Below are 26,306 nucleotides of genomic sequence, written 5' to 3'. Positions count from 1 at the left end.
TGGCCATTCCACCTCCCGCTAGTGCCACAGTGCTGACATTTGAAAAATCAAGACATATCACATCCCAAAGGCGGCAGGGCAGAAGAGATTTTATTTTAACACCTAAACTCCCTTGCCCAATGAGGCACAATATAATAACACTTACCTTGATTAAAAGAACCCTTTATATGTAAATGGAGACTGGATTTTCCAAAGGGTCACAGCAGCGATTCTGCCGACAGAGATCATTTCACCCCTCTAGTCCTTGCCTCCTATCTCTCTCTCTCTCTTTCTCTCTCTCCCTATGTTTCTCTCTGTCTCTCGCCCTTTTTTTCTCTCGTCCCCTCCTGTCTTTGCTAATGGCAGCATGAAAAAAAAAAATCAGGAAGCAATGTTCCCTAAAACAGCCACACAGAGACAACATTTGCTCAGGTTGGCTAATTCTTAATATAGGGCTATATAATTTTGAGACTATTTAATTATGTAACATACTTTATGCTTCATGACCAATTACATTAATAGCTTAATACAGAGGAATATTATCCTCTCTTGATTTGATTACACAGCCACACAATATGGTATATTTGGTACTTAATTATGGCCAGCCATTGAGCAGGACCACTGTGCCATAACAGAAGTGAACAGCCAGCGAGGGAGGCAAGCATGCAGAGATGGAGAGATGGAGAGGGAGGGAGGCCCAGTCTGTATTCGGTTATTGTCTTCAGATGGTTTTACCACTCTTGTTAATAAAAGAGGGGGGGGGTCTCAGATCTACTTAACAGAATGACTGCAGCTTACAAGACTGGAGATTATCAGCTTACAGTGTCAAAAACATCTGCTGGGCCTTTTAACAGGAGCTGCTCTAGGTTATATGGAGGTGAGGGCAACCATCATACCCCAACACCCTGAATGATTTATTTATTTTATGACCCCAGTAGTGAGGTTTTAAGAGACCTGCTCTGACAAACATGTGCATTTCAAATGAACTGACATGGAAAAGGAGTATTAGAAAATGGCCCAGATTTCAACCAATGAGACTGGTCATTAATCTTGGCCTTTGCTGTCCCCTTTCTTCCCCCCTCTCCTTTCTGTCCTCCTCCTCCTCTTCCCCTCACCGGGGCCCTCCAGTGTAATTTCTTAATTGCAGTGTACTAAGGTGGAGGAATGCAGAGAGTGAGCATGCCTAGTGACCTTGCAGCGACCTCTCCCCTCCTATTACAGCTTCTAATCCCCCAGGGGTTCACATTACAAAGCAGGTCGCCCCAGACCCAATCTCAGACCCAGGCCCCCTGGCTCCAGCGGGACCCCCTGCTCTCACTAGCCTCTCCCCAAGGTCCAGGCCAGTAGACCAGCCATGTTCCCATACTCCAGTCCCGGGCTCCAGGAACAACCCCCCCAACATCTTGCTTTTTTCTTTCTGATTACGACAAACAGGCGTGTGAAAAACCAAACAGTGGCACTGCTGAGGCGGCCCTGTGTCCTGGGTCCTGTCACAGTGTGAGGGATGCCAGCATGCTGAGGTCTCCACACATATGAAGTGGATCCCATCATCAATATACCCCACCTGCTTGTTCTTTCTTTGCTCATTTAACTTCCATCCTTTTATCCTTGCTACTGTTTCCCTTTTTCCAAAGCCCACACCCCATGCATATAAGAGCCTTGTTTTGCTTTAAAATGCTTTCATCCGGGGGTGGAACCAAGCCTTTAACGCTCTCTGGTACAGCTAACAGAGACCTAAATTATTTAATAACCTCTTTAAGGGATTTTAAATCAAATATGTTCACAGAGACTCGTCCCCCTGAGAGAACGCTTGTTCGGTTTTGTCACTTAAGTCAGCTGGGGAATTGACTGTTCCACTTGTAAGAGTATTAGCACTTCTCCACATCAATACCGCTGGTTGGTTTCCCTCCCATCCTCCAGGACTGCAGTGTCTGTGGGTGACTGAGGATCATTTTCCAACCTGAGACCTGACCACAACGCTATTGGGCATTGTAAACCACTCACCATAGTCTAAAATAGCTCAGCGCAATAATGTCTCTCTTTACTTGTCGGAGCTAAAAGCAATGTAGTCATTGAAGCAGTGTCATAAAATCGGCTTAGCCCTTTGAAGGAGCATGTAAAAAGTTATATTGAGTGTGTTTATTTATTTCTCTCTTTCTGTGTTTCTCTCAGGTCTGCCAGGCATGCCGGGGGAGTACGTACCTCAGAGCGGTCCTATGGGCATGAGCATGGCCCCACCTACTTTCACCAACCCTCATCAGATGACCTCCCACCCCTCCCAGCTTCGACACGGACCCCCTCTCCATGCGTACCTGCCGGACCACCCCCACACCCACCATCCTTATCACCATCACCATCCCCACCACGCCATGCTGATGCATGGAGGACCCTCGTCGCACCCAGGAATGACCATGTCTGCACAGAGACCCCCTTTGCTCACTCCCATTGACCCCAGTACTGGAGGACAAGGCCTGGACATCCATGCCCAATAGTATAAGGGAACTTTGCTTCCACAACAACAGCAGCTACTACAAGAAACAGCCCACAATAAATCCTATTTTGAGACTATTTTTAAGAATAAAAAGCGAACCCTTTTGACCAGAATTTGACACTAAAGAAACAGAATTCCAGATGAGCTGTGATAAATCTTTCTTTTTTCTTTTTTTTAGACTTGTCAATTTTGTTACTTTCATCCAAACGGAGGACCAAGCTGACAAGAACACTTTGTAAAGTCTTGGGCTTTTGATAGAGATCAACAGAGGATGTTTTGACGTACACGTGTGCAAAGAATGGACATATGCACACACTAAAAAACACACACTCTTCGCACACTCACTCACACACACCGACATAAACATGTTCAGTACACTTTCATGTGACGCGCTCAAACGCTTCTAAAATAAAATCACTCTGGAAGATTTAAAAAAGAAACGACAGAAAGACTCCAAGAGTTATAACTACTGTAGTATAAAAAGTATAGATAAATAAGTTAAAACTTGTGCATTTTTTCGTTGATCACATGGTTTATGTTTCCTGAGCTAGTTTTAGAATTAAAGGTTAACCTTTTCTCTCACACTGTGTGTGCTCCTTCCTGGAGGAGAAACTGTCTCGCAGCACAGCACTATAAAAGAAAAAAAACAACAAGAAGATGGAACATCTCAAACCATAGAGGGCAATCAGGTCCTGTCCCCCATAAGAACAGGGCATGATGGGAAAAGGCTGCTAAATGACACCGGATCTTTCCAGAAGATTCAGTTTGAACATTTGTCATGCCCCTCTTTTTTTGGTTCATGAATGAATGTTGCCCTGTAGGTTTTAAAGGAAAAAAGTTCTTTGTTTGAATTGCCCAAGCACTGGATTGTGTTGGTTTTATACATTTTTATTTTAATATTATTTTATTTTTTTGTACCCTGGACTCTCATTGGTAAGAGCCTGTTGAAGGAAGCTTAATAGTGGAAAAGCAACATCCTACAGCGCTTCTTTATCTGCGGATCAACATTCTTGCCATAAGGACAATACTGACACAAACGTTGATTCTGCGGCACTGGAGAAGCATTTGATGGTTGATGCACCAAAAAACCTAAAACAAAAAAAAGGAAAAAAAAAACTTAAATTATGAACTCAATGCTTTTGGAGGAAGAAAAGCTGAGAGAATATTGTAACAAACTTCGTACAGAGTTCAGTCTATTAATTGTTTCATGTTAGATATTCTATGTGTTTACCTCAATTGAAAAAGAATGTTTTTGCTAGTTTCAGATCTGCTGTGGCATTGATATTGTATGTCCATGAATTCCTTCCTTTTTCAGCACGTGTTCCTCACTAGATGATAAGATGCCGTCTCCCTTAAGCTTTGTCAAAAATACATTAAATACTTGTATGAGGACTGTGACGTAATGTTTAAAAGGTGTTCAGTCACAAATGCTGTAATAAATATTTCATTTTTGATTTTTGTTAGATTTTTGTGTGATTAACTGTGTTATAAACAGAGACTTTATCCACATTCCCATTGTAATTGTAATAACATTTATTTATATTATCATTCAAAAAAACAGGTTCTGGTTGCCTGTCGAAAAGACTTTCATTTTTGAAATGGTCAGAAAAATGCAAGAGTTACATCACCACTTTTTCCAGCACTCTATTTTCACTAGCTCCTTTTAACCTGACTGCCCATTAAAATGCCCTCTTATAATGACAAATACAAATGATGGTTTGAATATATCTTGCCATGCCAATTTATTTAAGCACACAAACATGTCCTCTAAATGATAAATAGCTCTCAAATGAAGGTTACAAATTAATGGGGCAAATTCACCACCAGCAGATCTTTAGTTTAACACCAAAAGACAAACTGTGAGGAGAGTGACATTGTGGTAAATCAATAATAAAAAAGGTAATTGGTGGCTTTCAGCTCATAAATGTAGGGGACAAAAATAAATTATTTATTATTTATTTACTTTAAAACATCCCAATTTCCTTTTCACATAAATAAACACGCGTTAATACAATATAGATGCAGATATTTCTGTTTGCTTAAAACGGCTGGATCATCTATATTTGGGAATTTAAAGAAAAGTAAAATATAGTAAAGATAGATACACCCTTCACTCTCGTCTTCAAACAATAGAGCGAGGATCGTCCCCTGTGCGATTTATCCAGATCCACGGCTGGCCCTCTCCGTGTAGTCTGCTCGTTTCTGCCGTTTTGCAGCACCGCCTGTTGGCCAGATGTGGGAGTGCACCGCTGGGCTTTGACAGGCTATCTCTTCTCTATCTCTTTGCCTGTGTTTGCCCGCGGCCATCCAAGTCATAGCCTTAAACCAGAAATGACAACATCACTTCGGCTGAAATATGTTCGAGAAGTTTAGACTTGCTTTGTCCAATTCAAGGCCTCGTTTTTTTTAAATCATTTTTTCTTTACATTTAATTTACAAACTCTTCTTATCTGCTGACTTTGAATCAACAAAAAATAATACGTGGCGTAAAGGATAATAAAATATAGGATTAATATTTGATAATGCTGTTTACCTTTTACATTTTTTTAGTGCACTTAAACAGCTGGGATTTTTGTTTATCCACAGCTGGTTATTCGTGTATTCTCTTGTGGCCTTCTGAAAGTTATTTTGTTTCCAGCAATTAATTAAAAAAAAAATCCCACGTTGTCCTAAATATGACCTAAATCATGTTTATCTATTTATTAATTTGTAATTAATCTAGACAATAATACATTTCAGTTTAGTTCGTGTTGGGCCTTTATTGTATTTATTTTAATGTTGGATTGTGTACGTTCCTAAAAAAAGAAAGATAAACAAACATATTATATTTTTTGATTGAAATCCGTTTCTCACACTGAAAAAAATCAAGTAAAATGTCTGGCGTGGAGAGTAAATTAATTTAAATCTCAAAATTCAAATACTTTTTTTTAGCAGTTTATTTATTTGGATTTAAAATGAATTTATATGTAACACCCTGACTGTGAAACTAATTTTCCTCTTTGTTATTTTAGCATTTAGTTGGAATGTTACACAGGTTGTTTTATTGAAATTCCGGACATAATACAGTTCATGTTTGTTTAACAATTTCACAGAGGAGTGTTAAGGCCTTGACCAGGTTGGAACATTTGTAGATATTTATTAGTTTCACACCAGCGTCTAGTTAATGATGCATCTTAATTCCCTTAACTATTCAAAGTCCTTTTTTGTTTTTCTAGCGCTTTATTATTATGTGGATAAAACGGAAGGAAGAAGCCCTCCGTTTTGTGCTGAGATTATCAGATGAAAAAGAGAGAAAACGTGAGGATTACTGTGGATGGAGAGGATTTTAATATTAATAGTTTTTTTTCTTCCCCCACCCTCCCCCTTCCTCGCCTCCTCCTCCTCCCCCCCTCTTCCCCGATGAGACAGAAGGTAGATTGCCTCTGCTGCTTTCCTTTTGCCGATTCGGTGTGACAGGGATGATGGATGATCCAGCCGAGCTAAACAACTCCTCCCCTTCATCTCCTCCCTGTCAAAGCCAGTCCGGGCTGCTGCTGCAGAAATAAAATAAGGAATATATTCCCTCTGCACTGCTGCACAATGCAGCCCGGTCCTCCGTGCAACAATATTAAAAGTCCACACACAGTTTACTCGCTGGAAACACTAGTGCAGACGCAACATGTTAATAATAATGCTTATATTATTGGCTCTGTGGTTTTCTCTGCAGAGCTTCTTGTAAAGTGCATGATCTGGCTTGCAGCCAGAGAGAAACGCATCAACAAAAAAAGTTTTGTTTCTGCTTTGTTTTTCTTTCAAGTTGCTGATTTGGATAGTGGTCATAAAAATGGACGCACACGAGGGGCTGAGTGTCCTTCGCTTTGCAGCTGGCTCTCCCCGAAATGGCTTGCTCTGGGGGACAGTTTTTAGGTTGTGTGTGTGTGTGTGTGTGTGTGTGTGTGTGTGTGTGTGTGTGTGTGTGTGTGTGTGTGTGTGTGTGTGTGTGTGTGTGTGTGTGTGTGTGTGTGTGTGTGTGTGTGTGTGTGTGTGTGTGTGTGTGTGTGTGGTGTGTGTGTGTGTGTGTGTTGCCCTCCTTTTCTTTTTTCTCTCCTTGTTTTTTAACATTTCAGCAGTTTTCTCTCCTCTTGCCATGAGGTGTTTCTATGACTACGTTATGTAGGCCTGTGTGAGCGGGTCAGAGGCGGGGGTCCCTGGGAGAAAAGGGCCGCATTTGGCTGATCATTTATCAATGTCAACCGCATAATGATTCTCCCTGCAGTCCCCTATTGATGAGGATAATTACATTAGCTCAGAGTGACTGATCAATAAAGCCCAGGGAAAATGGTTTATTATAGCACCACCGAAAAGGCTTTCTTTAAAAGGGGACTGGCTGGCTTTGAAAAAAAGGAAATAAAAGACAGGGTTGATGTGCACAATCCAAACTCCGGAAAGATAAATTGGGAGGCAAAACTTCATCCGCACGCAGATTTCACGAGTCTGAATGTTTTTTCTTTCTCAGGATTTCTTGTATTTCATTAATTTTCTTTTTGTGTTATTTATTGTTTGAAGCGATCCATCGTTTATTTATTTCGTTGGAAAAAACTATTTAGGCTACATTCTCCTTCATTAAACAAGAAAATAGGAGTGCATCGTTTTTGATCCAGGCTACATTTAAATAGACTAAAGGTGAATCATTGCCTTGTGATTATTTAATGATAAATCAAAAGTCAAACTAAAGACATAACTCACCAATGACTTACATTTTGCCAAATACCTTGTAGCAGTTAAGGCGTGATTTCAAACATAATTCAAACACCTGCAATGTCAACAAATCCACATCGGCCATGAAAAAGAAATCCCTTAAAATTAAGAGTAAACTAAAATAGCCTTGTATTGTTGCCAGGTTGCAGAAATACTACACCGGAATAAATAGTCCCAAAAGACGGCCAGTAAACGCATGTTTGACCTCTCTCTCAGTGTCTCCGTGAGTGCGTGTTCTTTAATTGTCAACAACTTATCCCCTGCAGGAATGGTGCAAACTCTTTCGCCTTAATTCTCCGTGGTGCTCCGCGCCAGCTCCCATTTACCGCTGATGAACGTGTCTGCAGGAGACAGCTCCATTATCTATTTATCATTTATGATAGTATTTTCTCAGACAATGGAGGAAGAAAACGCTTACAGATATAGTCTCACTCATGGCTCTCCACTGCCCTTTCACAAACGTGCCTCTTTATTTATTCGATGGCATTTTGTTAAATAGAACAATTTGATTTTATCCTAGAAAATAAAGTCTTGACATTTTGGATTATTATCTAAATAAGCAAAATTAGATTTGTTTACGTTTAAAAATGTATAAGCAGCGTTATTAAAAAAACAAATCATAAAACAATTATCACATGGACAACATGTGCTTTATTAATCTATATTTCAGACGGATTGGGTTAAATTAAAGTGTGGTTTTAGGGGAAATATTGAAAATAAATCTCTCAGATGGGTGATTTCAGGACTTTTTGCGCTTGGCTGCGACTACTTGAATTAGAGGCGATTTTGTTCACACTTCAGCGGTGCTTGTCTTCTTAAAAATGAGTGACAGTCAGCCTCCCCCTTCCCAACACACACTCACCCCACAAATACATCTTGATGATATGAAAATTATAATTAGTCAAATAATGTAGCTATAGGGGTTTTTGAAGGAGAATACATCGACAATTGCACTCGGTCTGTTGTGAAGCAGCATGAGGGCATGTGAGTGCAGAACAAATAAAGCGCAATAAAAAAGGAAATAGCCGGAGTTTAGTCAAGCCTTGAGGTGCTCAAACCTTTATTTCAATCAGTTAAGATTTAATTAGACAAGCCTCAGGCCCGGCCGTCTCCTCTTTTTTTTCTCATTATGTGCCTTCTCCAGCGCTGTGTTACAATGCCCCTAAGGTTGTGAACATTTGACCGGTTTTTCCAGTGAAATGATCACGCTTTATGGCTTGAGTACCCATAAGATTCTGAAATAAATCTGGCATTATTCCATTATGAGGCGGAAGTCCAAACAGTGAACGGCGAAAATATTGATTCATTTTAATTTATGGTTTGTTGTCTTTTAAACTGATCTTATTTATAATGATTTTCCTTGGGTTATTTTGAGATCTTGGAGAAAAAAGAAGGTTAGAAATATCTTGCGGGTAGCCGAGGGCAGCAAAGTGAGACATTTCACAAGAACTGTAAATAACAGAAGAGGGCTGAGAGTTAAAGGAGAAAGGGAGAGTGCGTTTTTCTACACATATTTAATTTATCCAGGTTATTGATAAATGCACATCTCTATAGGCACAGTGCACGACTCAAATCAATGAATTAATAACTCCAATATAAAAGATGTTGTAGAAGTTGGTTTTAGAACATATCTGAGACCCCCTCCCCACCACACCCTTGGGCGCACTGTTATTACATGTTGGCGACCCCTTCTGGAGGCCAAAGCAAATGTGTTTACAGAAGAAGAAGAAGAAGAAGAAGAAGAAGAAGAAGAAGAAGAAGAAGAAGAAGAAGAAGAAGAAGAAGAAGAAGAAGAAGAAGAAGAAGAAGAAGAAGAAGAAGAAGAAGAAGAAGAAACGGCCTGTTGTGACACCAGCTTCAGAGAAGATCACATTCACATGTGCTCTAAACCGTCTGCACTCATCCTGCACTTAAGAAATCATGCAAAAAAGACTCCGCCATTTGTACCCTGTATTATCCCCTAAGATGGTGAGACCCTGACCTTCTGCAGTAAATGACCTCCAAAGACTCTCATCTCATATTTACTTACATGTATAAAGCTCCTTATGCATGTATTAGGCGTCCACGTTGATGGTAAAATCAATAAAGATGGATTGTAAGGTCAATATTATGCTTCGCACCTGGGGACTTGTTGCCAGGCTCCCCTTCGAGAGAGAGAGAGAGAGAGAGAGAGAGAGAGAGAGAGTGTGTGTGTGTGTGTGTGTGTGTGTGTGTGTGTGCGTGCGTGCGCGCGCGCACGTGTGTGTGTGCGCGCGCGCGCGCGCGTGTGTGTGTGACAGAGAGAGAGAAATGAGCAATTCATATGCGACCGCAACATCTCCTCTATATATATAATATGTGTGTGTTTAAAGGACAGAGAGAGAGAGAGAGAGAGAGAGAGAGAGAGAGAGAGAGAGAGAGAGAGAGAGAGAGAGAGAGAGAGAGAGAGAGAGAGAGAGAGAGAGAGAGAGAGAGAGAGAGCGCTTGAAGCAGGGCAGCATGGCTGAAGTCATCCAGCCAGGGCTCTAAAGGACCCGGCTCGCACTGACTCATTAATCATGGCCCACTTGAAGATTATGACTGAAAGTATAGAATCGGTAACCATTATCGTCTCGGATGGCAGTTAAAACCTCTCCTTATTTTTCAAAACAAGGTAATGGCATATAGGTCTAAGAAAGAAAAAAAAAGGGCCAAAGACGTGGGAGGGAGACTGGTGTCACTGGGATGGAGTTACAGTTTCCTCTGGAGGAAATATCAAGGAGACACAGAGGTGGTCCACTTCATTATGTAGAAAGGACTGCTTTATTCTGTAAAACAAACGACTATGGATATCACTGCTTTAAATAATTATATAAAAAATTGGTTAATAGCAATAATGTTAGGGTTATTGTTTTTATCATTCGTATACGCCTATATAATTTAGAATCAATATATTGTAACGTTATAAAATACAAAATAATTAATTACAATTATTTCGTTTGAAAAAGCAAACGCGGATCAAAAAAGGAAATGCTTTTTTAAATGGCAACACATTTTTTTTTATCTATCAATTTGTTTAAACAGCTTTGTCAATATGTTTGACACATTTCGATTTCTGGATGAAAAGATATGAACAAGTAGCAACCTCTTATCATTATCATTTGGACTGTATGGATCCGAAAGCAGAAACGGGTCATCTTAATTTTATCTCAACAAACAACAACCGCATTTTCTTCTTTAGGCTACTTATTATTTTTGCAGAGACTGATTTCGTTTCAATTTGTAGACTTCTGATATCAAAAGGGCAAAAATAAATGTCTAAAACGTTCAACATTTGTAACGAGCAAAAAAAGAAGACTGAATGTATCTCCCGAGTACAAAACAAACTGTATTTAAAGAAAAGATCAACCCGAAGTAACATCTATACTTTCCATCAGTGTCCGTTTTTAGGGTTGGCATTTCCGGTGTTTTTGAACATAACACCCCCATGACGCATGCTATTAGAATTCTTAAAAAAAATACATTATATATAACAGTGTAATGCATGTAATGTGTGTGTGTGTGTGTGTGTGTGTGTGTGTGTGTGTGTGTGTGTGTGTGTGTGTGTGTGTGTGTGTGTGTGTGTGTGTGTGTGTGTGTGTGTGTGTGTTTTATGAGCATTACCTCCAGTACACATGCAGCCTAGAGAGAGGAAGGAAAAGATAACATGCCCCTGTTAGCAGTGAGAAGCTGCAGTGATGAAAAGCAATAGCTGGTGTCAAGAACTTTTTTAGCACATCACTACAGCTGGTGGGAATAAATAGTAGTCCACCGAGGAGGAGGAGGAGGAGGAGGAGGAGGAGGAGGAGGAGGAGGAGGAGGAGGAGGGTGCAGGCTGTGACATAAGGCTATCTGGGTGTGTGACCACAGGGAAGCTGGGCTCTCATATCTCCTCTGCACAATAACAGCTCTGTGTGCCACTGCCTCACAAGTCCAACTTTGTTTCTCAACAAGGAGTGTAAACTGTTGTCAATATTCAGATAGCCTTCATCTGCCAATAATGACAGGCAGCCGGCTTCCTATCTTATCTGTGGGCCAGGTAGCGCCGCACCTGGGGGGAATAACTGCTGCGATAAAGAGAGTCTGGGCCAATAGAAAGGCTCTTGTCTGTCTGTGAGGAGTTAATGGAGAATGCCACTGGAGACAGGAAGTCCTCAGAAAGTGAAAAGCACTTTATTGCGCACCTGAATGGCCTGGCATAGGGTTTCCCTCAAACCCAATGGGAAAACCACATTACAGGTCCTTACACAGGGTCATTACAACAGGGCAATGGAGTTCAAGTGATCCATTGCATTTGAATGACAACATCACATCGCTCCATTCATTCTTCCCTCTTGTGTGACCTGACGATGATCCCTGTGGGACTAGGAGGTTGTCAGTGGAGTGATGTGCTGAAGTTACAGTAAAGAGTGTGCAAGATTCGGTTCATTCAAGTTATTCCTCAAAGTGTGCATGAAACTCACCGCAGTGCACGGGTTGCCTCATGCGCTGCTCACTGAGTCAAGACAGTTGTGATGACTGCTGCTTTCTTGCAGCAACAGGTTCATGGACCCATAACCCACAGTACACTGCAACATGACATCATCAAGCCTCTAAAAATGAACTGCAACATCGATCCCTCGCAGGCTGACCTCGCATAAGTCAAATATAGACGATGTGGGACATGTGTTTGGATGGAAGTGTATATTTACCTGTCACCAGGAACTCAAGGACATGGCAGCAGCGAGGCTGTATCCAGCCCAAGAGGGGAGTGTTTTGGGGGTGAAAATGAGTTGTAAAAGTGATAAATGGTCCACATTTCTCTAGCTGAGGAGCACTGGAGCTGGCAGCGTGCTTTCAGCAAAACAGTTAATTGCTCAGCACACTGAAGGCCCAACAAAATACTCGTAAAGCATCAACAAAAAAAAAAAAAAAGTGTCGTCCAGTCTTCCTTTCTTCTCCCTCACTGCCTCTTTATTTTCCCATCTCCTCCGGCTAAACGACTGCTTCCATTCCTGCCCTTCACAATTTCCCAGCACAAAAATATTATGTTGCCAATGGCAACAATTCAAGAAAATAACCAATCTCATCTGCTCTTTCAAATATTTCCAAAAATTAAGTCGTCTGATCCATCAGGATTTGAAGCTGGATTCATTGCCGTGTGATAAATGATTGTGAGGCTTGTTTTGACAAATGAAACATTCTTCTGAAAGAGCATGCGGCCTTGCACATTGTGCAGGACCAGATCAACTGGATTACAGACTGATTGTGCTCTGGATTCAAGCTTTACTCTCAGCACCAATCAAAACCTGTGGTTGATGCACCCCATAATATCTACACTTGTCTGGTCTTTGCCGCCTGTGTACAGTAGGCCCACCTCCTCCTGAGTGCACTTATTTCATAATAACAAGCCTGTGATAGCTCTCATCATGCTCACAAATAGAGGAAAAAGGGAAAGTGTGAGCCAGAGTTTGTTTTGACTCAATCACATTTTGTCTCCAGCCTCTTGCAACTAACCTTTCCCCACCCCCAACCACTTCCACCGTCTTATTTTCCTACGACACAGCTCTAATCTTTAGGATGTCACTAGTGCTCATATGTCTACCACTGCCTCTCTGCTGTCCCTTCCTCCTCTATCTCTCCTCTACCCTGCTGTTCCCCTCACCCTCGCTCGTCCCCATGCTGGCCTGTACCTGTACCTATGGATGTAACGGGGCCTCCTCTGGACCCCTCGCTGAGAACAGGAGATGACAGTTTCTGGGTCACTTCTGTCACAGTCCAAATGCCACTCAGGGGGGCTGACCTTTCCGGTGGCCGATGCTAGAGCAGGCCGCCTCCGTGCAGGCTGTCACCCCTGGCCCAACCACAAGCACGCGCTCCTTCCATTTAACTGACAGACCTTTTTTCCCCCTACGCTGCTCTGCGGTATTCACGTACTCCTTTTTATTCATGACAATACATGTTAAAACAATGGGGATGAATCAAAGCTGACTACAAAAATAGCCTCTGTAAAATGTGGCTGATGTGTGACATCTTGGCTAAACTCTGGACGGTCACAGGCCACAGCTAAGGCCGCAGACACATGATGTATCAGGTCTCACTGGAAGGAACTCCAAATATGCTTCCTGGATTTATTTGAAGGCGTGGGTTACACGCTGACTGCCGCTGTTTTTACAAATGGGAGCTTGGCACCAAATGGAATACCTCAATTAGCAAGAATCCCAGTCAACACCTTACCATTTAACATGGTGTACCATCTAAGGTATTTAGGTTTCCACAGCCATGCTGTTTCTTTGAACAGAAAGGGACTTGACTTGCTCATATAGGGCTGTCAGAAATGGAAAAGTGCAATGGCCAAAGCGTGGGTGCATGTGATCCCCTGTCACATCAGTGTCAGGAGTGGTTTTTGCAGGGTGTTCAGAGCTCTGGATTTTTGTTTTTTGGAAGCTCTCGGCCATGTCCCGCACTACCAGTGACTCATACATCACTAAACTAGACTAGCGCCCTCATCTCCCCCACCCTACTGAGTGGATGAATGTGTCATAGTTGTTCAGTTTCCCTCAAACATACCATCTGCCCTGTCAATCAAACATCCACTGCTTTGCCATGTAATATCCCCCAGACCATTTTTCTCATGGTCCATTGTTGTTTTTAAATAACAGTCCCTGATTAGACAGTTTCCCAAAAATAAAAACTCTTCATATCTGCTTGAGCTCAGGGCAGAGAGGCTGCTTTTTTCCCAGTGCTGTTTTCCAAGCACTCTTTAAAAAAATAAAAATCATTTTTTTTTATTTTAAACTGGCTGCTCTGAATCTTCCAAGAGAAATGTTATTTATTTTCACCATGTGATGTCTTGCTAGCTGAGGGAGGGTGAGAGGATCCCGACTATAAGCGCTATGCAGCCTGGGGCAGCAACAGGCCAGAGCGCTCTTCACATAAATAACACAGAGCATGGAGGAAGTCCGTTTGGTGGTCTGCTGGAGGGATAGAACCTAGCCTTCAGTCTAACTCCGGTTCTGTCCATGTCTCAGTGGTCTAGCAGCTTGGCTGAAGAGAAATAAAACAGCAGGATCTGGGAGAGATCGGGCTGATATGTACATCTGAGTGAATAGTAGACTTCCAGTAGCCTGCAGGCCAAGGCCAGACGATGCTGTGAGTTGCATCAAACTAATCTGACACATGGGAGTCTCAGTTTAAAGAGGTGTAAACAATATTATAACACTTTTTTTTAACTAGATAGTTCTCAATACGTTGGAAATACTTTGGCAGGAGAACATGATTTAAATGTTTTCAATGTTCTCTCATTGACACAATTATATATATCTGCAAAAAAGAAAATACTGTACGGTCAGTCCTGTTATTACTGGATGCCAATTGAGGATCAAATTTCTCCAACACTGGTGTTCCTTGCCCCAGGAAACGACCTCTCCAAACTCGCCTTATTTGGAGAGCACTCGACTGACCATTGTTGTGACAAGAACAATGAATCTAAAAAGAGGTGGTAGACGAGGACAAGGAAAACACAAAATAAAGATGTCTGGCTCTAAAAATCATTAGACAGACATTTGTTTTCTTCTATATTTGCACTCACATCATGGAAAAGCTGCCAGCTGACGCTGATGTCGGCTCTTGCCTTTGAAGTGGATTTAAAAAAAGCTGTATTTAGTTTGCATTGTGTGCAGAACCTAATTTATAGGAGTTGACCCTGGCTCCTCTTTTGTGTGACAGCCATCTTGGAAAACAATGGCAGGAAGGCTTGAAACTTGAGAGGAACTGAATCTGCTGTTTTCCATTTTTTCTGTTCCAACTCAAAAGAGAATTTTCCCTCCCCGAGTAAAATAGCTCTGTTTTTGTGTCCAACAGGAGTCATAAACTGATGTCTAAGCATTCCATGGCCAGGCAATAGGGCCAAGTTTAACTGGACACATGGGGACAGTTGTTTTGTACCACATGGAGCAGGGGGGGCCTGACAGAGGAAGCCATGGCCGCCTGGCGACCCCGCGCTGACCCACTGGCCTCCTCATGGAGGGATCAAGGCCTAGATGGGAGCCGGCTGAGGGTTAGAGGTTTAAGGGTAACAAATCAAGCAACACTTTAGTGGTATTTAACCCCACATACCATATCTCTCTAACTGCGTGAGCCGTGCATTGCTTTGCAGAACAAACATAGAAGCGCTTATTTTTATTGTATATGGGGAGTTCTCCTCAGTAACAGACCAAGGAAGGGTCAGGTTTAGGAATCATTACACTGCAGTGAAGACGAGGAGAACATCATTTCATTCAATACCTCATTCCTACCTGAGGTCGGTTTTGTTTTATCTCTCAGCAGGTTTTACTGAAATATTGTGTATTAGGAAACAACCTCTCATATTAACTCAGTGTCAGTAGTGCAGCAGTTATGACACATAAGAAGCATTCTCTGAGGTGGCGGCAATTTCTTCACTCTTTCACTTTCTTTCCTCTTACCGTTTTGTGTGCCATAAAGAAGAAGACAGGACAGGGACCCCCTATAGGCAGTGCATATCTGCCTCTAAAAGCATCACTCAACTTTATGTTCACTTCTGGTTTCCCTAGCCCGGCTGTGTTTCTTCCATTGGTATCTGCTCATAAAAAAGGTACAGAGGTTGTAAAAGAAGTGGAACAGACAACTGCTGGATACACACACATTTACATGAGAATCAGGCGTTTCTACTGTACGTACCCGTTGGCACTCACAAAGATTAAGTGGAAAATAATAAATGTTATGATTCATAAAAATAACATATTCCAAATATTTTATCAAAACGTATTTATTAGTAATAAACACACATACACAATCCCTATATACAAAATACATTTTCTATTAAATTACCCCAGTGTAAAATGTGGGATAAAATGAACCACCTTTTTTTTTTTTAAACCCTGCAGTGCACTTGTTTAGGTGACATATAGACCCAATTACTTTGCATTTTATTAGACTGTGACCTCAAATCTCTGGCTCAACAGGCACCTTAATCCCTTGCATGGAGAACACTGTAACTTCAGGCTTTTTGGCTTTCTCTGATGTTATGTAACACTGTCTATAGGACACATCTTTAATACTGACTTTAGACTGACAGAAAATGAAGTGCTACCAATTTGAATTATCAATGAATCATTTGGATTTTGAGAAGCAGAAATGTGAATGTCAGCTTCTTATATGCAGATACTGGTATTTGTTTTATATAAATAACTTTGAGTGTTAATTGAACAATTTTGATGGCCAATTGAAAAAAATTGAACATATTAGTCTATGGTGAAAAAAAGATAGACATCAACATCATGCAAGCTAGCCAAGGAGAAATACAAAGATACTTAGTAGGTATAGTTGGCACTTGAGTTTGGTGGGAGCTGTGTGCGAAGTGTTACCAACAATGTGGAGACATATATTGACTTGAAGACAATACCAAAAAAGTGGATATTATTCTATGATAGCATTTAGTTTTTAAATGGTTAACCTTGCTTCAAAAACTGCGGGGGAAAAAAGAAAATCCTCAATAGTTTGTATAAAGTGATCAGGAAAAAGGTCACAGTGAGGCCATCTTCAACCAGAAATGATCCTGTTTACCCCCCTGGAGTGGAACTGAGAGGACGCTGAGTGACGCAGGTGAGAGACAGGCGTCCAGCCAGTCCCTGGACCGCACCTCTCTTATCTGCCTATGGAGTGGAGGAGGAAGGAGTGACAAAGGCCAGGGCGCTGGGTGTGATAAGGAAGGACCTAATGTCCTGCTTTGGCCCTGGCTCTCACCCTGGCTGTCCGTTGCGAGGGGCCATCCAGGGGCCAGGAGCTGACCACAACCAGGAAAGCCTCCAAGACGGTGTTTTTGCACACAGGTATGAATCTGACCCTGTGCTGTCAGATAATACAGAAAGATGGTGTGTGTTTACATGTGGTAGCTTTGGGGCAGTGAAAGAGAGGAAGGGAGAGACAGACAGAGACGGAGGGTCAGGTGGAGTTCAGGGCAGATTTTTGTGCCGTCTCACACTGCAGGAAAGCCAAATTGCTTCCGGATCTGGATATACACCCCTGTTCCTTCCCGCCTCTGTGTCTTCCTCTTTCTTTCCTTCCATCATACGTTTTTTCTTTCTTTCCCCCCCTCTTTGTCTTTATTCTGGCTCTTGTGGCAGTCGGTCCTGCTGGGCGGCATGGCTCAGAGTGACTATGTCTGTAGGGAAGCAGTCTTTGAGCAGGATACCTCTGTCTCTCTGGCAGTCCAGCTCTCCTATGAAACCATACCAGTAGATCACAAGGCCTGGACCGAACCTGCAGTGTAAAACAAAAGAAACAAAGCACATATTTCATTAGTACATCATTACCGTCAAGACTGAGAGTTCTGAAGTAGCTATGGATGTTTCTTTTGCATTCATGTGCAAAATGCTTATGGCTGTTGACTTTGTGTAAGGCAAAACAAGAAAAGCAAGAATAAGTAAGTAAAGAGACCGACAGATGGGACACAAGCAAGATTGATGTATGAAAGATGTGATCGCTTAGTTTCTTTTCCCTTTGATTACATTTCAGGAAACTGAAACAAATAAAAAATCCGCCAGGAAGATTAATATCTTTGTGGCAGGGTGATACACACTTGATCATATTACAATGGCAGTGAAGAAAACAATAATCTGAGAAATAACAAAGCATTACACCGAGGCCTCCGGATCCTGCTGTCGGAAGCCTTTGGCACATAGCAGAGAACAGAGAGTTCAACACAAAGTCTGACACTCAAACACACTGCATCTGGCGGCTAATGTTAGCCAATGCAACAGTGTCCAGCTGTTTCATTCACATTCACTTTAAAAGCCAGAACAACTTTGACTCAGTTGGCCAGCACTGCAGCTCCTAAAAGCTATACATAATGAATTGCCAAGCAAGTGAGAAGTCAAGTTCAGGCTATTTAAATAAAAGTGTTTTTTTCTATGTTGTGTTCTCTCCCTCTCATCATGTTGCTGCTATTGTTTCTTCTGGGCACTGTAACTACTGTACACCTGAAGGTCTGCTGAAAGGTGCAGAGACAATTAAAATGGTTCTTCAGCGGGAACGTTATTTCACTACTTCTCCTCACAAAGGCAATAAATTATCTTTCAAGTTATATATTACGCCCCACAGAGCCACCGGTGGCCCCTCTCTGCCTCATATAGATCATACCTATTCTTTGAACATTAGCTGCCATGCATATAGACATGTCACAGTTGAACTCTGAACGGAGAGCCCCTCAGTCCCCACATGCAAGACCAGATTCAAGGGGGCTGACAGTGCTCCGGTCCCAGACACTCTATCCTCAGACAGTTAACAATGTTGTGGGGCCTCGGGAGAGCTAGACAGGAAGCTAGCCAAAGGGCCACGGAGAGCAACAGAAGTTCAGCTCCAAGGTAAAGTGCATACAATCTTGAACCTGTGATCAATCATTTCATATTAAAACACAGACCCTAACACCCTTTGGTGTTATTTTAATATTAATTACAGAAATCTTTAGTCTTTTATGTGGTTATAATTTACGAGCTTATTATAAATACCTGGATGTTCGAACCCTCGCCACTTCGACAAGTTATTCTAGCCACAAGAATTATAAATGAATGCAAGAATCAGTTGTCGTGACATTGCCAACTTTGTATATGTTCTGTTGACTGAGCCTTGAGGCAGTGCATGTTCTACATACAGTACTTGTATGGAGACAGACACAAGCACAGACAAATATGTGACTCCAACGCGTGCACCCCTCCCTCCAAGAGGCCCTTCCAGCAGTACATGCTTCTGAGCCCCATCCCCGGATTCTACATGTTGCAGTGTGTGATTTACGGTGCTGTATCTATGAGCAAACAGGCCAAAGCTATCAGCCCGGCAGAAAGCCCACAGATGCACACTGAAAGTTCACCACGATGTCACACACATAGCTCAGCCTCTCAGCACTGCAAAAGGCTCAAGCCCCCAAACTCTCATCGTTTCCATGGTCCACTGCTGCACATGGCCGCCAACTCTTAATATGGAAATGTTATGGAAACAAAACCTAAACATTTACATTAGATGACTTTGGAAAAGGGGTTATGCTCTTCTTTTTATTCAGCTGCCGTGCTGTATGTATTTCCTGTGCTCTGGATGGGGAGGTGAATCTGAAGAGGGGGGGACAGGGAGACTGGTCTGCACAGAGTGGAGAGAGGCAACCTTCTGGAAAGGTTAAAACTGTACATCAACAGATAAGGCAGCGGTGTACGATACATCATGTCAGGGGAGGCCGAGCACAAATTGAAACAAGCAAAATTATAAACACAGGGGAGCCATGTCACCAAGGCCTTTCCATACCGTAAAGAAAATAAATGGACTTTGAATCCTACTCAGAATTAATACAGGTCAATACTACAGGGATCTTGAGGTACTGGGAATACAAACGATAACAGTAAGGGGGAAGGGAACGGTCAGGGGGCCGAGGCTGAGCCTGATGGCTTTGGATTGAGAAGAAAAAGTTCCAAGCAGCATCCGCTCTGTGAAAAGAAATTAGAAATACACATGATGCTATGTACTTTCAGGTCCCTCTGAGTGTGTGTGTTATAATGCCTGATGAAGTGAAGTTCAGTAGAAAATTGGCAGCAAATGATGGTTTATTATGCGGGCCAGCTCATCTTAACCTGGCATGTGCTTATTACATCCACCACTTCTAAGTCAGAGTCAGCCATCTTCCAATAAACACCTAGCTGTGTAACGAGTTAGGGTAATTGTTTGTGAAATGTAGCTAATTTTAGCGAGGGGGCAAGTTGACGAGCCTGGGCGTGGAGTGCGGCTGCCAGCCACGCTTTCGTTAGTGTTAATGAGCGGGTGGTGGTCGTATTTAAAGCAGGTGCCAAACAGCTTACTACGGCAGCTTAATGATCACTAAGCGCTCAGGAACAAAAACCTTCAAAAGCAGAAAAGCGAGTGTTATTAGCGTCTGCCTGAACACACACACAGCGAGTCACGCAGCCAAGCCTCACACAGAGCTGGAAAACTCAATTCAATCTCTGCATCTTAAATGCCTAACCCATGCATACACAGAGCCCCAGTAAAAAAGTGCAAATCTAATAAAAATACAGTAAAACACGAACTGTACCTTTCAGAGAATGTGCACACTTGCTTTCTTGATTTTTATTTATGCCATTCTCATTTTCTGAGAAGCCTGAGGTTGCTAGAGGTCAGACAGCTCACCCTTTACCTCTTCCAAAAAAAACCGTTGTGTTTTTTATAGTACAAACAGATCAAGGCTAATTTGATCTGCCACATTTGGTGAGAAAAAGCTTTACTAAAAACTGGGGACCGAGCACCTCTGCCAAAACACATTAGACACCATGACGGATTATCAATAAAATCAAGATGAATTTACGCTGGACTTTAAAACACCGTCATTTTACATACCACGCAGACCCATTTTAAACAAACGCCCCGGCAATGATTTAGACAGCGTAAGCCTCTACCTGAGCCTGAACTCTACGTCTCTGAGGTTTCCTCACAAAGACCTCTTTGTTTTCAGCATCCATACATCAGGTCACGATGTAGGCCCACTAAAGCACTGCCAAACATTAGCTTTAGTCTTTTCTCTGCTCGCTGAAATGCAGGTATGGAACCGGCTCAACTCTTTTTAAGACAGAAAGCATTGAGAGTGATTGGGGTGAGAGGTAAAGAGGAATTAACATCTCTGTGTTGGAGACAGGCAGACTATGTACATAGACATACAATGTGTGTATTAGTGACAAACGGCCTGCTCTTTCATGGTCAGTCCATGCTATGGGCAGCTGCCTAAAAGGAGGTTATTTACAAGGTCAGATAATGGCTGTGTGATCGGTTTGTACGTGCAAGGGGGGCAATGACCCAGGGCCTGCGTTCCATGTGAGATGGCCCCTCAGCTGATCACTGTACATCCAGTGTCTTTCAGTAGCAAGTCAGCCAGCCTTATGAAGAAGACACCCTGATAACACAGGCCTTAGTGCACACACAGGATCTTTAAAGGCTGGCTCTGCCCGGAGGGGCGTCCCCGAACAGGGAGGTAAATAATCCCTCGCTACAAACTATACATCCTCCTGCACATAAATAACAGGAGATGAATGGAAGAGTTAACCTCCCACAGACAAGTTATTAACATGACTACAGCTAAGAATAGAACACCTTATTTTCTCTCGCCACCACCCCCTACATTTTTGTGGGCAAGGAAAAGTACAATTCTGCTCAGCTATGTAAAACACAAATAAAAAAGGCAGCCAGTGCACACGGTTAAATGAGTCGCCCAAGTCTACACAAGCATCGTAATTAAAGTGGAATAGAGGACACTAAATAATAAAACATCTTCTTTCAGTTGTAATTCTTCATGACATTTTGATGTTTTCTGTCGATGGGTTATGGAAATAGAACGTGGAGCGGATGTGGTTTGCCTTTATCACTGTTGGAGGTAGAGAGAGTTTTACGCGTATGTATGTATGTTTGTGTAGTGTAGTGTTAGGTTTAACATAGAGGTGTAGAGGCGAGATGTGCGAGTATGAAGGGTGTGGGAGGTCAGGTCGAGCCGGTGTGTCGTGAGGTGCATGTTACGCCAGGAGCTAATTTACGCTCACTGATGCATGATAACCAGCAATACAGGGCTCCAGTGCTTATCCGGTAACCATAGCAACCACTGTAACCTCTGTGGCAGGACCTCAGCTCTCAGACCCTACACAATATTAGCCAATGCTATCTTAAACTTAGACACACAATAAAACACAAATTGTAAGAAACACAGCCTCCATTATTTACACGAGGAGATGAAATAAGTGACTAAAGGAATATCAGGGAGACTACCTCTAATCTCACAAAATGACAAATGTGATATTGAAAGGGAAATTAAACATGTGAAATATAATGATTTATTTGGGACAATTGGGAGATGACCACTGGGTCTTTCAGAACATATTTAAAAAAAAAAAATGCAGATTCAATTATAAAAAAGATATTTGAAGTCAAATACACTTTCTTAAATTAGTTATACAGATTCCCTTTTTTGTATTACTGTAATGCGGCCTAAATAAACTATAGTTGTAATTTTAACTATGGGAACATTTTCTTGTATTGTGTGATTGTTGCAGGTCAAGATTTTCATTACATTTAGTATTTTTAAAGGAATATATCAAGCCTCAAACCATGTAACAGTAGTGTTATAACAATGTATTGCTTACATTATGTTCTTATTACAGTGGTTTTCATACAGTATGTTTCAACTTGCTGCATTAGGAATATTGTTTTATGTGCTTTGAACAGGGATAAAGAATTCTACACAACCGTGAACGCTGCTAACTTTTAAGTACTCGTAGTGAAATCCACAAATGCCAATTATTAACTTCTATCTCACTTTTTTCTGAATTATAAAGAGTACAAATACTTTCATCAATCATCACATTATTTGTAACCTATCACTGTTAAGCTCCGTGAACATTAGTGGGTTAAGGGACACTACAGTCTTTATCTTGCTCTAACAAATTATCACTTTCTCTGACACACACACACACACACACACACACACACACACACACACACACACACACACACACACACACACACACACACACACACACACACACACACACACACACACACACACACACACACACACACACACACACACACACACACACACACACACACACACACACACACACACACACACACACACACACACACACACACACACACACACACACACACACACACACACACACACACACACACACACACACACACACACACACACACACACACACACACACACACACACACACCTGATTGATAACAAGGCTAACACATGATTATGTGAATGAGCAGTTGAGCTAACAGGCAGCAGCCCAATTTGTATTTGTATAGCACAAAAGCACAAAGGAGAGAGTATACGACATTTGGTCCTAGTTAGGATCCGTTTGTACAACATCATGTTTCCCAAACATCCTCCGGCCAAAGGGAGGAGTCTTAATCAGTGTTTGGAACTCGTTAAGTCCCTTAACTGAGCATGTCGCCGACCGCATTAGCAACACATATCTGAGGGACAAGTGTGTGTAATGTGTGCTGGTGCCCTGTAAGATCTACGGCGTCACGCTCTAACGCACTTTGACACACTCTGGTCTGCTTTGGATGTGGAGCGAAACCAAACAAGGTGTGGTGTGGCTTTGTCTGTTTAGTGTTTAGAAGTTGTTCCAAACAGTATCGGGGACACACATACGACCAAAGAGACGACAGCTCCATGATCACACCAGAACATACATATTAGAGCTTATGGAACAAATAATTCTTCAAACAGATCTTTTTTTTACGCTTTGCTCCTACTTCTCTTTTACAAATATTATTACGTTTGAATTCATCCCTTGTAATAATGAGAATGCTCTGTCTGTGTTACTCCCTGGCTGTATAAGGGTTAACATTCAGTCGGTCCGAGGAGCTCACCTGATCTTTCCTCAGATATCGACTCCTATCCTCAATAAGGACCCTCTACATCATGAAAATGGCTTGATCTCCTCAGTTATGACACACTGAGTGGGTATTCATTAACACTCAACGCTGATATTATTAAATTCTATTATGCCAATGGCTGCAAATGGTGTCTCCTATGCAAGTACTGTACTGAGCAAGCCATATACTGCGTTCTTGAGTCTGTATAAATACATTTTAAATGCACACTCTGCAAAGGATTGAGATGACCTTCATTATATCTGAAATGGGAGGTAAAAATAACAGAAGATGAAATGTCTCTGAGGCTTCTTCTGTTTTTAGATGAGGCTTATTAGTCTCTAAATCCAAACACTGGGTGCGGTGCTAATTTGGAGATCAGTCCAGAGTCCCTGTGGCCTTTGATGAGTCCTCATGTCTGTAAGTTCAGCTGGGAGACAGGAAGCTCCCCGCGGTGGAGAGCGAGCAGGCTGGGGGCCTCTGCAGACGGAGAGGACTACAGCGTCAAGGGGATACATGTTCCTTTAACCTGTTATTGTGAACTCCCAACAGCCCTAGCCGATAATTGCCACTTGCCTCTGGGGAAACAGTCAAAGGCAGGCAGAGGGACGGCCATTTTGTGTCTGCCACTGCTCCTAGTCCCATGCCGCCCTGGTCCTAATCCTGCCCTTAACCCTAGCGGCTAATGTGTTTTCAATTTAGGATGATCCCCCCACTACAGGCACGGCCCTAATCAACAACAGTTTGTACTGTAACCCTATCTGCCCTCGCTAGGGCAGCGTCAGTCTGACCGGGCGCCTGCAAACCTGGTACGTCCAGCACAGGAACAGTGTTGTGCGTGTATATGTATGGATGATATCATGTTTATATGTGAGGTCATAGGATGTGTGCCTGATGCTTGGCTGCTTATCTTCCACATCTTGTTATGCTATTGAAACAAACACATACATATGCACACCGACGCAATGTAATGGCACGTACAAAAAAAAGAAAGTCAATGCTCTACTTTTAAGGATGTTTTTTGGATTCAAAAAATATTCTGTTTTCGGGATGGATAACGTTATCATGACTATGTTTAGTTTTAGGTGATGTTTTTAGTTTGTAGAGTGTATTTTGCAAAGGAACCTTTCATTTGTTCAACATTACAGAAGATTTAACTCTGAAAAATCCACAATCCACTAAATTCAGGAATAAGTGGTATATCTTAAATTCGGCTGCCACTCAAGTGAGGACTGAATCAAAAGTAAGGCATGGAAAGGCAGGTGTGAATGTTTGTTGTGTAGGGCCTCTTGGCCTCTGCATCCATGAGTAGAACCCTGCCCCAAAATTAGAGTGAGGCCTCTAATGTCTCCCTGGGAGAAAAAGAGGCCTGGCTTTCGTCCAAGTCAGCACCTTTGGAAGTGCAGTTGTGTTACCACCACTAAATCAACATGTCAGCGCCCGGCCCAGTGAACTTCTTCACCCAGACTCCACCGCTTACAGCTACTCCACACACCTAATTAATTGGTGTGAATGCCCATCTGTCTATTACAATGAAAAGGGGAAAGGAGATATGATGAAAAATAATTAAAAACATATATTTGTTTTTCAGCTGTTGCATAGAGCATTTGCAGTTTGCCAATATGATAATCCTAACCAGGGACAGAAACACTTTTATGAGTCCTCTTACTTTAACTAAAGAACAGCCAAATGAGGTTAAAGGTATGCTCGCCACCAACCTTGGCCTCTGAGTCCAAAATGGATCTGTCCCAGTTTGGGTGGCGAGTTTGGAGACGGACGCAGGCGAAGGGCCCAGAAAGCTGTGTGCTTACTCTGCAGTCTGTTTACATTCCTGAGGGTAATTTTAGCCCCTGGGGGGGGGAGCAGAGCAGTGGGGGCCAACATGTCGTTGGGGCTTGTCAGTGGTCGACGGGCCAGCAGGCGCAGTGGCGGCACCTGGACATGTGGGTGGTACATAAAAACACACAGACCTCCAGCCAACAAATTACTGGAACGGTTTTCTGTGTTTTTAACTAATCAATTATTTACCAGGTTTAGTAGGAGGACATTGAAATAGAGCCAACGAGCATCTTCTACATATTATCAATGGCTACCTTGTCTCTGACTGGACGACTCAACAGAGACACGAGCTAACCGTGGGGGCTTAGGCTTGCTAACAGGCCCACCACAGAGCACCATTAGCTTTGGCCAACACAGGATATCCCCAGTGTTTTCACTGATGATCTAGGGTGCAAATCTAATTTCATTGTCGTTTTAAAAAATTTGCTATGCAAACAAAAAAATAATCCAAGCTCAATAATCGCTGAGGGCTTCTGTGCGCGTGTTGGGGATTTGTCTTTTATTACTCCCAGCCCAGGGTGTCCCTTCAAAGGGCAAGAAAGCAAAATGTCCATGTGTGTTTGCGGAGCTTGTGTGCGGCTGCACATGTAAGAGAGAGGGAGGGAGAGAGACTCCGAGCTTATCGAAACTAATTAGGCGAGGGATGAGGATTGAAGTTAAATACTGGGCTACATGTAATGAAAGGAGCAGAGTGGGGGACATCTAGGGGTCAGGCCCACACCAAACAGTGGTCCTCAGGCAATCTGGTATTGATTTTCACTCGTTTGGGGATGAAGGTGGACGGGGGGGGGGGTGGTGGGGAGTCATAGAGAGGGAGACAGGGAAAGGCGGTAGTGCTGGAGTC

At 42.4% G+C, this 26,306-nt stretch overlaps 2 protein-coding genes across 7 annotated transcripts in view; one reads left to right on the top strand and one right to left on the bottom strand.

The window, feature by feature from the left end:
- The window catches only part of meis2a (Meis homeobox 2a), an 85,216-nt gene extending 81,292 nt beyond the window's left edge, over positions 1-3,924 (top strand). For 3 of the 5 annotated variants that reach the window (XM_034111656.2, XM_034111657.2, XM_034111655.2), the window contains exon 13: positions 2,152-2,242. Coding sequence is in view for 2 of the 5 variants with exons in the window: in XM_034111658.2 (XP_033967549.1) it covers positions 2,152-2,471 (320 nt within the window). In the remaining 3 variants the exon portion in view is untranslated. Of the gene's footprint in view, positions 1-2,151 lie in introns of all 5 variants that reach the window. The other 2 variants (XM_034111658.2, XM_034111659.2) reach the window with 1 other exon arrangement.
- Positions 3,925-15,953: 12,029 nt separating this feature from the next.
- Positions 15,954-26,306, bottom strand: part of cdin1 (CDAN1 interacting nuclease 1) — a 54,023-nt gene continuing 43,670 nt past the window's right edge. For both annotated transcript variants that reach the window (XM_034111684.2, XM_034111685.2), the window contains one exon: positions 15,954-17,464. In XM_034111684.2, coding sequence (XP_033967575.1) covers positions 17,308-17,464 — 157 coding nt within the window. In that variant the 3' untranslated portion in view covers positions 15,954-17,307. The remainder of the gene's footprint in view (positions 17,465-26,306) is intronic.

Source organism: Pseudochaenichthys georgianus, chromosome 22, assembly GCF_902827115.2.
Source record: "Pseudochaenichthys georgianus chromosome 22, fPseGeo1.2, whole genome shotgun sequence".
NCBI classification, from domain to species: Eukaryota; Metazoa; Chordata; class Actinopteri; order Perciformes; family Channichthyidae; genus Pseudochaenichthys; species Pseudochaenichthys georgianus.
Note: the sequence above shows the minus strand (reverse complement) of the source record. Positions and strands in the feature narration are given on the sequence as shown.